Raw genomic sequence first — 17,322 nt, 5'->3', positions numbered from 1 at the left:
TGATTTAAGAATATTTAGATATTTGAATAAGAAACAAGAAAAAAATGAAGTAAGAAAAGCATTTTTGCAGTGTAGTAAAAACCAAAGCTACAGCGGTTTCCCTGGTTCCATTGAGTTGTGCAATTTTCTCAAAAAGTGATGACATTTTTCCACTGAACACATAGGTAAGATAAAACTCCTAAGCCATAAATTGTTTATCATATCCCAATATCCCATACAAGTTAAATTGGTAACTTTGCATAGAAGCATGTCTAGTGATTGGCCGTGCAGCATCAGCGGTCTGACGGCCAGCTGGAGACTGTGTAAATGATGTGGCTGAGAAATAAAAGCTTGCACATCTTCGCTGATGATGCTTGCGGTGCAAAAAAAAACAAAAAAACACACGTCCCGCTAGCTTATAGTTTCTGTCAGTCTCCAGACAACTCTTTGGTAGTTTTCACTGGTCTCAGAGAGATTCACATCGATTTTAGCTTCTATGTGAATGCCCAAAGAGAACTGTGTAGTCTTAGAAAATGCCCAAAAAGAACAAGTGGATCTTGTCTATCTGTGACATGTCTACATGCACACAAACACAACATCTAGGGTTAAAATTGACTGATTAGATCTGCTAATAAGCTCTGACATACATGTTTATGACTCTCGATTACCACTGTCCAATTGAGACAAGCAAAGATCTGGCAACAAGAGCTGTTTATAGGCACATCTTAGTTAGTCCTGGATCTAACGCATCATTTGGATTAGAGGAACTAAAGTCCTACCTGAAGCAGCCAGTAGCAGCGGCGGTGAAATGTGGGGATGATGGAGGAGTGGACATAGCAGCCGTACAGACACTGAAATAAAACACAGAACACACCGTTAGTTAAACATTACAGCAATAAATCACATAAACACTGGTAAAGTTGAATCAGCTACAAAAAAGGAGCTATAGTAGAATTCAGAAACCCTTGTTGTTAGTGACACCGGTGGCCATTAAGTTCTCGAGGTCTCTCCACACCACCATCAGTGTGCAGCATCCCTTTGGATGATGCACTGGCAGCCACAGGACAATGGTGCCAGTGCGCTCACAACACACGGTAGGTGGAGTGGAGAGACAGTGATAGAGCCAATTCAGTGGATGGGAATGATTGGGAGGCCATGATTGTAAGGGCCAATGAAGGGAATTTGGCCAGGACACCAGGGTTACACCCCTACTTTTTTACGAGAAGTGCTATGGGAATTTTAATGAACACAGAGAGTCAGGACCTATAGGTTTAACTTCTCATTCGAAAGACGGTGCTCACTGACAGTATAGTGTCCCCTTCACTTTACTAGGGCATTAGGACTCACACAAACCACATGTTGAGCGCCCCCTGCTGGCCTCACTAACACCACTTCCAACAACATCCTAGTTTTACCCTAGTAGCAAGCTGGTTAAAAATACATAGAAATTTTGAACACTTAGGAAAAAAGTTATGTACAGTTTCATGAGAAAAAAAATGAAATGTAATACAATAGGTTCGAACCATGTTCGTTTAGATTTTTACAATTGTCTTCATAATAAAAGTAAGGTTCATTTTAGAACGTTCACTGAAAAGTTCTTTGGAGAACAATGAACTGTCTACCATTACCATGACTACTAGAACTCTATGACTATAACTTCTATTTTTTTAATTAATTATTTTTTTTTACTACGTAAAGTCATTTACAAGTCTTTTTCCAGTGCATATACACAATTAGTCAAAAGAAAATTATGTCCCAAACAAAAATGATCCAAGATATATAAATATAAATAAACAAATATATACAAATAAACATAAAACATAAATATTAGAAAAATATTCAGAAAAATATTATTATATTATATTATATTTTATTGTATTGTATTGTATTGTATTGTATTGTATTGTATTGTATTGTATTGTATTGTATTGTATTGTATTGTATTGTATTATATTATATTATATTATATTATATTATATTATATTATATTATATTATATTATATTGGATTGGATTGGATTGGATTGGATTGGATTGGATTAGATTAGATTAGATTAGATTAGATTAGATTAGATTAGACCACCACTGGGCAGTGCCTCATAGCAAGAAAGTCGCTGGTTTGAGTCCTGGCTGGGTCAGTTGGCATTTGGTGATAAAGTAAAGACGGTAAAATCACTCTAATTACAAACATGCACATTTTAAACTTGTGAAACTCATTCTTGATCACATTTGATGATGATTGATGATCACAGAGAGCTGAACAGGATCTTTTAATCCTGGTTGTCCTGTCTTGTTGATATGATTATATGCGTTACTATGTTAATACGTAGCTGTCAATCAATTCAGTGGGCGGGTGAATCGCCCCTCCTACGTCATGTTGGGGTGGGCCTCAAAATGGAGGGATTTGGATCCTATTTTAATGTCAGGAAATAAAAAAAAAGAGACTTATTGTGTTTATATCACTCTAATATGACTGTGGACACACTATACCTATACACAGTTCTGTCCAAACAGCTTACAAAAGATGCTTTTCATCATAGGTGCACTTTAATAAAATATCAAAGTTAGAACAAAATACACACATTTACGAAAAGTCAGGCTATAGTTTTGTGTTTTATTTTTAATAAAATTTTCAAAACTAAGTCTCTGCACTTCTAGTTAAATCTTGATTTTAAGGGGTTAAAACAATCAATTCCACAACACAAACCATAAAACTATGAACCCATACTATCAATTGCAGCTTTGTACTTCCACAAAACTGAACAATGAATGCTGCAAATCATAATATTATACACAAACACTCATATATACACAACCTCTTTCGTCTTCCCTCATCCTGTCACATAAAAACACACACACACATACACACACAATCCCTCCTTGTATGATTCTCTTTATAACCAGATAAAAATAACCAGCAGGATGTGTTCTTCAGACGTTCTCTTTTGTGTGTGTGTGTGTGTGTGTGTGTGTGTGTAACTGGTGTCCTTCATATCGGGTCAATAACAGGAGGACTGTAAGTCTATTTACAGCACAGGATTACGAGACCTGTCTCAGATCTCATTGTACATTTGGCTGGCTGAATTTTACAGGAATGAAGCACACACACACATGCACGCAAGCACGCACACACACACACACACACACACACACACACACACACACACACACACACACACACACACACACACACACTATTAAATACGCAGTAAATCTGTGACAGTTAAGCTACAAGCGGCTAATAATGTAAAGTTGTTAAATTTACAGTCCAGCAAATATTTCTAAATTGTCTGAGTTATGAAACAAGCTATAAGAGCAGCTAATTTAATTTGTGGCCAAATTTTTGGCAGTTAAATAATCTAAATTAAAGTGACAGCATTATTTTACCCTATAAAAAAGTTGCATACCTTTAAAAATAAAACGTAAAAACAAATTATTACATACAGCGGGGGAAATAAGGACTGTGTTTTAATAAATAATAATTCTAAAGGAGCTGTTGACATGGAAATGAAGCAGATTTTGGTAGAAACCCAAACAATACAAACATAAAAATAAAACAAAACAAAAAAAATTGTTATGTGTAATAATGTACTGACAGAAGGAGAAAGTGCTGAACTACTGAAATGTATTGAATACTATATATAAAAGGCTTTTTTGGTGACGGCAGCTTAAAGATGCCTCTCATATGGAGAACGAAGTCACATGCGTTGCTCAGGTGTGAGTTTTTCACAGACTTCAACAGAGTGTAAATATCTTTACAGTTCTGTGGGTCTCGTCTATCAAATCTGAGCTTTATTTTGTATTGGATTCAGGTCAGGTGATTGGCTGGGCCATTCTACAGCTTGATTTTCTTTCTCTGAAAGGATTTGAGAGTTTCCTTGGCTGTGTTTTTGACTCATTGTCTTGCTGAAATGTTCACCCTGGTTTCATCTTCTTCATAGATGTTGGACTTAAGCAGCTGCTATTCATTTAAACTGAGGAAGGGCAGAGGGTTACTAAGAGATTTCAGCTACTGTCTTGGCCTTTACTGCTTTTTTACACCTCCTTTTTTCATGTGTTCAATACCTTTCCCTGTGTCATTTCATTTTATTACACAGAACTTCATTTGTAAACTAATTCAATGTGTTTTCTTTGCCTATATGAATTTCTTTTGTTGTTATCAACACTCTGTAAAATTCATCTTTAGAACAGCATCTTTACAAATATGTTTTCTGAGAAAGTGATGGCATGTTCAATAGTTATTTTCTCAGCTGTATTACTTTTTTGCTGATATTACCATATTACTTAATCATTGGTGTCATCTTTGTGTCCAAAAATGAATTTAACATGTTTAGAAATGTCACCCTTTTATTGTTATTTCATACTATTTTAATTTTAATTAAAAAATTTTTTTATTTGGGGTTGATGCTAGTTGTTTACAACACAAAACATGTTTTACTCAAGAACATAACTATAAATCCTAAATCCAAAGAAACTGCGAATTTTCAAAAAAGTGAGGGAATATCTTAGAAAAGTCAAGTTGACTTAAAGAAATGGATTAACCTGTTGCAACTGTTAAGTTGGCTTATTTTATATTTATGCACATAGATCATTTACATAAAAATGTTAAGGTAACAGTTTTACTCACTTTAAGTAAAGTCAATTAATTGCTCTTTTTATTTACAGTGAGGTCAGGATTATTCACCCTTCTTTTAAGTTTTAATTCTTTTAGATTTTAGATTTTTTTTAAACACATTTCTAAACATATTTAAAAACAAATTTCCTTTATCTTTGCCATAATGACAGTACATAACAGTTTACTGTACAATGTATTTTGCAAGATACTAGCTGTAATGAACTGGGTTGACAACGGAGGTGAGGATCCAAGCATCCAAAATGCAGCGTTATTTGAGAATTGTCAGGCAGGCAAAGGTCAAAACAGGGAAGGACAGAAGCATGCAGGTAATCCAAAGTGTAGTCGAAATCACAGTTGAATGGTCGGGACAGGCAGCAAAACAATGTAAACACTGAAACAAACAAAGAAAAAAAAAAAACAAAACAAAAACAGGCTAGAAAAGGCAGAGAAAACACGTAGAATTGCTCACTTACAGCTAACAAGACTCAGTAAAGGGGTGTGGTGTGTGTGTGTGTTGTGTTTATTGTCCATTGTTTATTAGTCCTAAACAGCTCAAGCTGTATCTGTACAATCAAGGGGGATCTGGAACTGGTGTGTGAGTGCAGGGAATGATGGGATTTGTAGTTCAGTTCAGTGGCAGATGAATAGTTGAGTGAATGATAATGTAGCCTGCAAGGGCAACACTGCTGGTGATCATAACACTAGTGTTCACCTTAAAGAGCAATTTAACTGGGTTAATTACGATAACTAGGCAAGTTATGGTAATTAGGTCATAATATTAACTAATACTAATAATATTGACCTTAAAATGGTTTTAAAAAAGAAAAACTGCTTTTATTCTAGCCGAAATAAAACAAATAAGACTTTCTCCAGAAGAAAAAATATTATTAGAAAACTGTGAACATTTCCTTGCTCTGTTAAACATGATTTGGGAAATATTTGATTAAAGAACACAAAATTCACAGGAGAGTTAATCATTTTGACAAACAATTTGTAAAGTAAATAAAATCATTTCTTAAACAAAAATGATCCAAAATACCTCTGGACATCTGCCGGTTTCTGAAGAAAAAATAAAAATAAGAAATCAATGTCCATGCGATTATTTTACTAATAAAAACAGAGTTTCACTGATTTTTGTCTTATATTTCCCTCTCTGCATGTGGAGAAGAGTGTTTAGCTCCTGACATCTGAAGTACAGTACAGTACAGTACAGTGCAGTGTGTGTGTCGTCATATCTCCGTCAGTGCATCAGCGGTGTTTGTTTTCAGTGGGAGTTTAATGTGGAGGTGTTTGGTAACAGTGAGATTGGGAGATGACGCGTCACAGGGCATTATTTGCCGTCTGGGACTCAGACAGATGCCAGAGGGCCACACGCTGAGCAATTAAAGCCTAATTACATTCACACGATTAGATCAGCGCCATCGTCGTGTCTGAGACGCGCTCCCACACACAAACACACACACACACGCAGCCACCAAGGTGCCTTTCAGAGGGGTGTATCAGCACTGAATTGGATGCTAATATCTAAATATCTCCACAGGGGAAATGTGAGTCTTTTTGCTGGTGTGATTCTGCCATACAGTGTTTCTCGGGACACTGATATGTTGTTTTCATAAGATAAGACAATGATCCCTGGAGAGACGTCCTGCTGCTCAGTTTGTGCATTTTTCAAGTGCTCTACACAGTGCTACTTTGCGATTATTAAGACTGCAATATCATTTTAACTTGATTTTTTGCATTGGAATTTTAACTGCAGTTGTTTTAATATTATCTGTTGTCATTTTTAATTATAAGTTATGAGTTAAAAATGAGTAATTTAATTTTTTTCTGGTGTAATAATGAAAAATTAAATTGTGTGCTTTTGTCATTTTTATTAATTTTATTTATAATTTACTTCTTTTTTAAATACCTAAGTCTATCTAATTTGTATTAATATGTATGTCAACGAACTTGAGTACATGAAATAAAACTTATTTTTTCTTCATTAAGTTATTACATTTTCCTTGTCAAATATCTAAATTAAATTAAAATAAATAATATATTATAATATATACATACTATTTTAATATATAATTGTATTAAATTAAACTACTAGTATATTATATAATATTTAAATAAATAAATTTAAATATTAAACTTTCCTTGGCAAAAATCTAAATTAAATTAGTTTGATATTATAATATATAAATATTATTTTCATATACAAACTAATGTAAACGTATATTATAATATTTGAATATATAATCATATTTAATTAAATAAAAAGTATATTATAATATATAAATATTTGAATATATAATTCTATTAAAATAAAATATATTAAACTATATCAATATTATTTAAACATATAATTCTATTAAATTAAAATTATGTTATAATAGATAAATATTATTTTAATACATAACTATTCAATTAAATTAAATTAATAGTTTATTATAATATATCAATAATATTAGAATATATAATCACAATACATGAAATAATAGTATATTATAATATATCAATATTGCTTAAATAAATAAAAAAATAAGTTAAATACTGTATAAGTTAAAAGTATATTAAAATATATTAATAATATTTAAATATATTCATTCATTTTCTTTTCAGCGTAGTCCCTTTATTAATCTGGGGTCGCCACAGCGGAATGAACTGCCAACTTATCCAGCATATTTTTTATGCAGCGGATGCCCTTTCAGCCGCAGCCCATCACTGGGAAACATCCATACACACATTCACACACACTCATACTGTACACTATAGTCAATTTTAGCATTCCCAATTCACTTGTACCACATGTGTTTGGACTGTGGGGGAAACCGGAGCACCCGGAGGAAACCCACATGAACACGGGGAGAATATGTAAACTCCACACAGAAATACCACTGACCCAGCTGAGGCTTGAACCAGCGACCTTCTTGCTGTGAGGCAAACATGCTACCCACTCCGCCACTGCGTCACCTACTATTCGAATATTTAACCATATTAAATAAATTATTAGTATATTACAATTTATAAACAACATTTGAATATATAAAATCTATTGAATTAAAAGTATATTATAATATATGAATAATATTTTAATATACAATCATATTAAATTAAATTAATAGTATATTACAGTATATAAACAGTATTTGAATTTATAATCATATTAAATTTAATAATATTATATTAGAAAATATAAATAATACTTGGATATATTATTCTATTAAACAAAGTATATTATAATATATGAACACTATTTTAATATTTAATTCTATTAAATTAAAAGTATATTGCAATAAATCAATAATACTTTGATATATATATATATATATATATATATATATATATATATATATATATATATATATATATATATATAAATCTATTAAATTAAAAGTATATTAAAATATATTAGAATATATAAAAATATTAAATTAAATTAATAGTATATTACAATATATAAACAATATTTGAATATTTAATCATAACAAACAAAGTATATTATATAATATGAATAATATTTTAATATTTAATTTTATTACATTAAAAGTATATTACAATATTTTAATAATATTTAATATATAATTTATTAAATTAAAAGTATTTTATACTATATAATAATATTTTAATATATAATTCTATTAAATTAAAAGTATAATATAATATATAAATAACATTTATATATAATTCTATTGAATTAAATTAATAGTATATTATGATATATAAATAATACTTTAATACAAATCTTTTTAATGTTTTCTTTTATTTTCTTTAGCTTATTCCACTATATCTATTATAGTTTTAAACGTATTTAACTACAATAACCATAGGCTGTGTGTTTGTTATTTATTTTTATTTTAATTTTATGTAATATGTATATTTTAGTTTACATTAACTTTATTATATCAACTACGCTATTCTTTATGATTTTAGCAAGACTTAACAATAACCACCCAGGCTCTACAAGCCGTTTTAATCTTCTGACTTCATTTCTTACCGCATGAACTTTTAATAATTATGAACCTCAAATCTCCAAACCCCTAAAATATCATATGCTGACATTTTCAGTGATGCTGTATGTCAAGGAGACTGAGGTCAGGTTAAAACTAAAACACACTCTCACACCAAGCTCATTACAGACAAGAGAATTATCTATATTATATTTTACGTAGACAAACTACATCACAAATCTCCCTCTCCAGACCAAACTAAGCTATAAAAAAAAACATGCATCCTGATAATGATATCAGAATCATGAGCACATTTCCATATGGCTGTAGAAATTTGCATATCAACGGCGATTAGGTATTCAGCTCAGCGTGGGCATCGTTAGTCCCTCATCACACATGCGAAGAGGTCAGCCAATCGCAACAGAGGTCATAAGGACACAGCAGGAAAAACAGACTGCTTTAAGTGCCCTTATTATGGAATTTAAATGTTCCTCATGTTTGTAGTCTACTTAAAATAACTTTAAACACATTCAATGTACAAAAAATAACTTTTATTTTCTCATGATATACAGTTGATGTCAAAATTATTAGCCTTCATGTGACTTTTTCCCCAAATATTTCCTAAATGATGTTTAACAGAGCATGGAATTCTTTTTCAGACTATGTTTGTTCTTCTGGGGAAAGTCTTATTTGTTTTATTTCGGCTAGAATAAAAGCAGTTTTAAATGTTTTTAAAACCATATTAAGGTCAATATTTTTAGACTTAAGCATTTTATGATTGTCTACAGAACAAACAATCATTATACAATGACTTGCCTTATTAACCCTAACTTGCCTAGCCTTTAAATGCTACTTTAAGCTGAATAGTAGTATCTTGAAAAATATATGGTAAAACATATGTACTGTCATCATGGCAAGGATAAAACAAAACATGTTTAGAAATGTTTTGCAAAAATCTTCTTTCTGTTAAACAGAAGTTGGAGAACAAATCTACAGGGGGGCTAATAATTCAGGAGGGCTAATAATTCTGACTTCAACTGTACATTTAAAATTTTTATAGAATCTCGAGTGACATTCTTTCTAAAATCCTCCTTTCTAAGAGCCCGCTCTTTTCTTATTGGTCAGATGACCTAGGCCCAATCCCAATTCTATTTTTGTACCCAAAACAAAACAAAACAAAAAACAAAAACTAAAGTATACAAAAACATAAAATAAATAAAATATAAAACAAAACTAAACAAAACATACACCAAAGTAAACAAACAAAACAGAAAAGAAAAATTAAAGTAATTAAAAAACATAAAATAAAATAAAAAACTATACTAAACCAAAACTAAACCAAAACCAAAACCATAATATAAGACAAAACTAACTAAACCATCAAAAAACTATACTAAACCAAAACTAAACCTAAGTAAACAAAACTAAACTAAAACTAAAGCAAACAAAAAACAAAATGAAATATAAGACAAAACTAAACTGAACCATCAACAAAAACTAAAGTAAACAAAAACCAAAATAAACAAAAACATAAAATAAATTAAAAAACAAAACTAAACTAAAAATTAAAACAAAACAAAATATAAAATAAAATATAATATAAAACAAAAATCAAAAAAGTAAAATTAAATTAAATAAAAAAATTAAATAAATATATAAATAAATATTAAACTACTAAAACTACTGTTGTACAGTACTGTACTGTAAAATACTGTTGTCCAATGACTTGCCTAATTAATTTAGTTAAGCCTTTAAATGACACATTAAGCTGAATACTAGTATTCTGAAAAATATCTAGTAAAATATTGTCATCATGGGAAAGACTAAATGAATTAGTTTTTAGAAATTATCAATCAAAGGTTTTATGTTTGAAAATGTGTAGAACATTTGTTTTTCTCGCCATAAAACAGCACTTGGAAAACCAGGATAACCTTATTTCCATGTACTTTGAGCATTTAAACAGAGATTTTCACATTCACAAACAGATACATTACCCTCTGCATAAAAGCTAATACTCTAAAATCTCCGGTCAGAGAGAGTGAAAACAGTCAACATTACAGCTTTTTACAAGTTTTCTGCTGAAAGAAAGCCTGACTAACATTATAAGTGGAGTTCAGGGAGGAAATCAAATGCTGCAAAAGTGTTGACTATGAGGCCTTTAAATGATGCAAAAAAATGCCTTTGATACTCATTTTCCTCACGCTGGGAAAAAAAACAAGATCAAACAGTAAATTCAGGCTGAATGTGTAGCAAAGCGCAGGAACCATGGTGTGAAAGAGAGCCAGAGAAACGCAGCAGAATCCTTCCAACTGCATGATGGTTCTGGGCAGAAAGTCTTTGGGCTATATCATACAACAGGTGCTTTAAGGTGCAAGACATGCTTGGCGCGATTTGTTGCTATTTTCAGACCAACACAAGCCCAATTTTCCCATTTTGGGCCACATTGTTTAAATAGTAAATACATTCACGCCGCTTTGTGGACTCATGGGTGTTCCCGTCTAGAAAGGAGGCGTGTTAAGGCGCATTGTTGGCATGATGCTATTTGGATGAACTAAAATAGACTGCCCAATTGACCAACTAAAAGTCTAAAGTCCAGCACAGAACGTGTTAGCTGTGCGCCTTAAACGCTTACACATTACTTAATACACACAGGATGTACATCAATACACGAATATCATTCATTTTCTTTTCGGCTTAGTCCCTTTATTAATCAGAGGTCATCACAGTGGAATGAACCGCCAACTTATCCAGCACATGTTTTATGCAGCGGATACCCTTCCAGCGGCAACCCAATGCTGGGAAACATTCACGCTTGCATTCACACACATACACTACGGCCAATTTAGGTTTTTCAATTCCCCTATGGCGCATGTCTTTGGACTGTGGGGGGAAACAGAAGCACCAGGAGGAAACCCACACCAACTGGCCCAGCCGGGACTCAAACCACCGACCTTCTTGCTGTGAGACAAAATTATGTTACAAAATGTTATAAAATTATTATATTCTACATAAATATAATTTTTTTTAGAAGTTTCTTTATCTCAGGGACTTTTTTCAGTTTATTCATGACAATTTCCATTTGTATAATGTTATTATTATCAGCAGTATAATTTATTATATGAATATTTATATTTGTTTTAATTAAAATGAGATTAGATTTGTCCACCTGTCAGGTTTTGGAGGCGTCTGCATCACCATTTGGGGTATGAGAACAGGACGTGTGTTTGGATATAACAGTTTTTGGACCACACTTCGTTATTATTGTTCAATTATTTGTTTGCTGGAAATTAGAAGTGAATTTAGAAATAGTTTTGAAACAAATCTTTGCACTTAACAAACGAAATTAAATAAAAAGGCTAATGGATGTCTAGTGTGTACAACACCGTTTCCTTATCCACGAAAGTAAAGGAGTAAAGAGTAAAAGTAAAGTAAAGAGGCTGAATGGAGGAGGCTCATACTTTATCCTCTTGCTGTAGATGATCTGTTTAACTGTTTTCTCGCTGGTGAAGCATTCGGTTTTTCCACTAACAAAGTCCGCCATGTAAATAGCAAACGTGCCATGGCACGATGCAACTGACTCTTAAAGGGAATGGCAGAGGAGACTCTGATTGGTTTAATGCACGTTATGCTCAAAACAGACCCAGAACTCATTAAGAGAATAAGCTCAACACTGTTAGACCATGCACCGGGGCGCAAAGCGGATTCGTCTGTCCTTAAAATAGCAAAAGTGGATTCAGACACGCCCTTAATGCTTTGCGCCATGCGCTTTAGACTTTGCACGTAGATGGCTAAAATAGAGCCTTTTGTGTTGAACTCCCTCATTCACAGTGTGTGTGTGTCATCAGTGATTTGAGCAGAAAATAATGAAGCACTACTGCTAGATATGGCAGAGCAATTTTTGGATGAAATATCCCTTTAATTTTTATTTTGACTGGCAAAAGAAAGAAGTTCACATCTTGGATGACAAAGGGTGAGTAAATTATCAATTTAGACCCCTAACCAGGGGTGGTTCAGGTGGTTCGAAAGACCCACCCCTCACTGACAAAGGTCCATAATTTGTCCCATACATGAGCTCATTTCTCCTATTTTGACTGCTTTTCCATCATAAATTGTAAAAAATAACCCATCGAAGAAGACTTTAAGACTAAACGGAATCCTGTCGTGATTTCAGCTAATCAGTTTTGGCTAATGCAAACAATTATTATTCCAACATCCGTGCAAGAAAACATACAATCTGACGAAAGTAAAGTCATCTTACACTACTGACTATTACTGTATTGTTGTTAAATAGAGAAAACATTTCACTAGTAACTTTTATCCTAAATTTTGGATGATATTCATGAAACAAAAAATGATCGATAAAAAGGTGTGAAGCACCAAAAGTTGCCCATATTAAAGGTAATTTTAATACTTTTTATCCATGAATTTTCAAATAAACTTTTATTGCGAGAGAAAAATGTAGAAAAAACTGTGTAGCTCTGCATTATTATTATTATTGTTTATTGTTTTATTCAAATGTCCAAATTCTAACAGAGGAAAGTTGAAGGTACTGTCTAAGCTACAGTTGTTAATAATAATAAAAAAAATGAATCCTTAAATTTTTCTGAATGATAAATAAATGAGTATTTTAAAGTGTGTTTTTTTCAACATTTTTAAGAAACTGTTTTGGTACATCGAAAAGTTTGGTTCTGATGACCATCTGACAAGCTATTTAAAAAAAAAGTGCTTAAAATGTCACTAAAATGCAGTATTTACACCTCATAATTAAACAGAAAATGAGGCGAATAACCCCAAAAAGTCATGGAGGTAAAGTTGGTTTTATATTCACACATTCATTCAGTGACAACTTGTGACAAACTCCACATATATTGTTTACCACGGCACTTCGGTCTGAAATAACCTGCAAATGTGATCTGAAAACAACATGAACACTGTTTATTTGACTGTGAACAATGTTGTACTTTGATAGTCATTGGCTGCTAATATGACTTCGCTATTTAGTACAGTGTAGATGATAGTGGAGATGATAGTCTAACAGTGGAGATGATAGTGGACTTCAGGAGAAACCCCCCTGCTCTCCCCCCACTGAGCATCATGGACAGCATTGTGGCAGCAGTGGAGTCATTCAGGTTCCTGGGCACCACCATCTCTCAGGACCTGAAGTGGGACACTCACATTGACTCCATTGTCAAAAAAGCTCAACAGAGGCTGTACTTTCTTCGTCAGCTGAGGAAGTTTAACCTCCCAAAGGAGCTGCTGAAACAGTTCTACACCTCCATCATTGAATCAGTCATCTGCACATCAATAACTGTCTGGTTTAGCTCAGCTACTAAATACGATCTCCAAAGACTACGTCGAATAGTTCAGACTGCTGAGCGAATCACTGGTACAACCCTTCCTACTCCCCAAGAACTGTACTTATCCAGAGCGAGCAGAAGGGCTGCCAAAATCACTCTGGACCCCTCACACCCAGCACACTGCCTCTTTGAACTTTTACCTTCTGGTCGACGCTACAGAGCACTGCGCACCAGAACAGCCCGACACAGAAACAGTTTCCTCCCTCAGGCAATCCATCTCATGAACACTTGATGATAATAATTGTGGAACCAACATCACTACTTGCTATACACTTTTATACACATATACACTTATTTAACAACACACTTTACATGCCAATTTACACATAACAGCTGCACATATAACGTTGTATATAGTAATAAACATGTACATACACTTGTCAATCTGTATATTTGCACTCACTACTTGCTTCTATTTTTTAAAAGATATTTATTATCTGTTTTTTGTCCTGTCTCTGTAATCCTGTTGCACTGTAGAAGCTCTGTCACCAAAACAAATGAAGAGCAATAAAGCTCTTTCTGATTCTGATTCTGATTTACAGTTTGCAAATAATACTTTTATGAAATTAAATTATTAATGGAAAACTCTAAATGTGCGAATATAAAACCAACATTACCTCTATAAAAAGGTCCACTTATTGAGAAAAAAGAACTACCCATTTAATCAGGCTGGCTATGGGCCTGTAATACACATCCATTCTAAAAGTGAATATTAATGAATATTAAAATTGTCAACAAGGCCTGTCTATCTGTGTACCTGACCGTGTGTTTGATTAAAAAAAGTGTTTATCTACAACCTTTTTTTATCTCTCTGAACCCTAACCCTGAGCTCCGGTGAATTAAAGCATCAGACTGTCCTCATATCAGCAGTGAATGAGCACGAGTGTGCACAGAAAAGCGCAGGACAGAGGATGCAGCGTCTGCAGAAACAAGAGGAGAGCGCTGTGTGTGTGTGACTCGCAGGAAACACCAGAGCTGCGGTTTTGATGCTGATCATCTGAGACAGATCTGAATGAAAGTGATGGGGACAGGCCGTGCCAGACACACACATGTGTGTGAGCGTCTGTGTGCCGCTCACGTCTCCGGCTGAGTGAAGACATGCTGTCCGCTGATGTTAATGGCGATCCGTCGTCAGGGCTGGGCGGAGGGCCAAAGGCATTAAGCGGAATCGAATTCCTCCAAACTAGCTTTAATCAGCAGGTTTTTAAGGTTAGAATTACTCTCTCTCACTCTCTGAGCCAAGGTTAAAGCACACTAGAGTCAGTGGATGGGAAAAGAGATGACGTCATGCCTGTGTGCGCGTGTGTGTGTGTGTGTAAGCAGAGCTGCGCACTATTTAGAAGTGAACTGAAAATGCTTTTCAGATTTCTATTCTGATAATTAGGCATCTGATGTTCGATGTTTTGATTTTAGGCTGCAATTATTTAAGAAAAAAAAAAGTTAAGTGATGCTAAACTAAATATGTTTAAAAGGTTTCAATTAAATGCTATTTGACAACTGAACAAACAAAAAAAAAAACAAACAAAAAAAAAAAGACATTTCAAACATTTCATGATTGATTATAAAGCTTGTTTGGCATGCTGTCCCCGGAGAGAGCCCTGAGCTAATAAGATCCTCGAGCCCGGGGCTCCCTCCCATTTGCAAGGCGAGAGGGGAGTTTGAGCTCAGGTAGATCTCGAGAACTCCCCTGCTGTAGTAGCTAATGAACAGATAGTGATTGTTCTTAAGAGATAACTACTTAGGAGCATGTCTATGGTGATGATTTGGATTAGTCAATTAACTTAAGTTGCATGTTTTTGGATGGTGGGAGGAAACCGGGGAACCCGGAGGAAACCCACGTGAGCATGGAAAGAATGTGTAAACTCCGCACAGAAACGTCGGCTGGCTTGGTGTGGACTAGAATCAGAGAAGTTCTTGCTGTAAGGCAACAGTGCTAACCACTGGGCCACCGTGCCACCCATCTAGGAAAGGAGGAGGAGTTAGGGTGGAAGGGGGGATTCTTCAAAACGATGATGGCTGTTATATGGAACTTATTTATAGTGGCTTAGGAATCGTCTGATTGGTGAATAATAAATTGAATAATGCGGGACCAGTCGCAAGCAATCATAAGCACGTGATCCTCTCGAAATTAGTTTAGAAATAAACTTCACTTAAAATAATAAAGGTTTAAAATTATTTGAAAAATACAATAAAATATATCTTTAAGTTGATATATTAAAAAAGTAACTTATCAACTTATTTTTTCTTAGTTTTTCAGTTATCAGGAGAACATTAAAGGGCGATAAACCCCCCTCTTTCGGTTCAAGTCTACCTCAGAATCTTTGAAAAAAATGCTCCATGATGGGTGTGGAGCTCTGCGAGCAGAGGGAGGAGTGGGCGTGGCCAGCAGAACAGGGGAAAAAGAGGGGAGCGAACAACTGTTGTCAGTTGGCTCACAAAATGAGACACAAACCGTAAGGAGACCCATGTTTTATAGTTTACAAAGTTGAAATGCAGAGAAATAAACAGTAAGTAATTTAATTCCCTGCGACGTATTTCATATGTTACTCGTAATTTCATATACATATAGCACAATTGTTATATCATTATAAAGATAATCATGTTTATATAAACACCATAAATGAGGTGCAGCAGTGCAGCAGGTCTGTTGCCCTATCTATTTCAATCATAAGCCCTGCCTTTAATCTGAAGGATTTTAAACATGTGCGAACACAGCAGCACAGATATAGGTGAGGTGTCTGAATAGTAACGAACTTAACAATAAAAGACAAAGTATGTTTTGGATAAGTTGGCGGTTCATTCTGCTGTGGCGACCCCGGATTAATAAAGGGACTAAGCCGAGAAGAAAATGAATGAATGAAGATCCGCTGTCAATGCTGTTATTCGAGTGTAAACATGTAAATACCAATATCTCGGTTGACACAGGTGGCATGCATGAAATGTTCCTGAATGAAAGTGAAAGTGCCAAACTGCAGTTAAAGTCGACAAATTAATGATTTGTCAAATAATTCGATTACTGATGTCCATGTAAACACAGTCACTGTCTTTCTCCCCTGTGTCTGTGTTTGTTTTGCTCCGTGAAAATCAGCGCGTGCCCAAACGGAAACTCCCATTTTTATGCAAAACCTTCCCTCTTTCCCTCCCCCGACACTCCCACCTAAACAGAGCAGGACCCACCCACTTTGCTGACTTTTTTTAAACTAGAGGTGTGAAAACACCCTGCTGAAACAGCGGGGTTTTGTGGTCCTTTAATGTCTGCTTGTCTCCTCCAAAACAACTTCTGCAGACATCGCGTTTATGCTCTGTTTTTAATATTTTTGATATACACTGTGAACATCAGCTACACTAATTATTTTCTTTATTCTCCATTTCCACCTTGGGATACTCTTCCCGAGGCCCTCAGACTATGCAGAGTCACTGATTCGATCCAAGACCAA

At 34.1% G+C, this 17,322-nt stretch overlaps 1 protein-coding gene across 1 annotated transcript in view; it reads right to left on the bottom strand.

Annotated features, from left to right (window-relative positions):
* Positions 1-643: 643 nt before the first annotated feature.
* LOC130237101 (calmodulin-binding transcription activator 1) overlaps positions 644-17,322 on the bottom strand; it is a 575,132-nt gene continuing 558,453 nt past the window's right edge. Inside the window, exons 6-7 of the mRNA XM_056467908.1 lie at positions 759-830; positions 644-649 (exon numbers count right to left, since the gene is read on the bottom strand). Of these exons, the coding sequence (XP_056323883.1) occupies positions 644-649; positions 759-830 (78 nt within the window). The remainder of the gene's footprint in view (positions 650-758; positions 831-17,322) is intronic.

The sequence above is a fragment of the Danio aesculapii genome, chromosome 11, assembly GCF_903798145.1.
Source record: "Danio aesculapii chromosome 11, fDanAes4.1, whole genome shotgun sequence".
In the NCBI taxonomy this organism is placed as follows: domain Eukaryota; kingdom Metazoa; phylum Chordata; class Actinopteri; order Cypriniformes; family Danionidae; genus Danio; species Danio aesculapii.
Note: the sequence above shows the minus strand (reverse complement) of the source record. Positions and strands in the feature narration are given on the sequence as shown.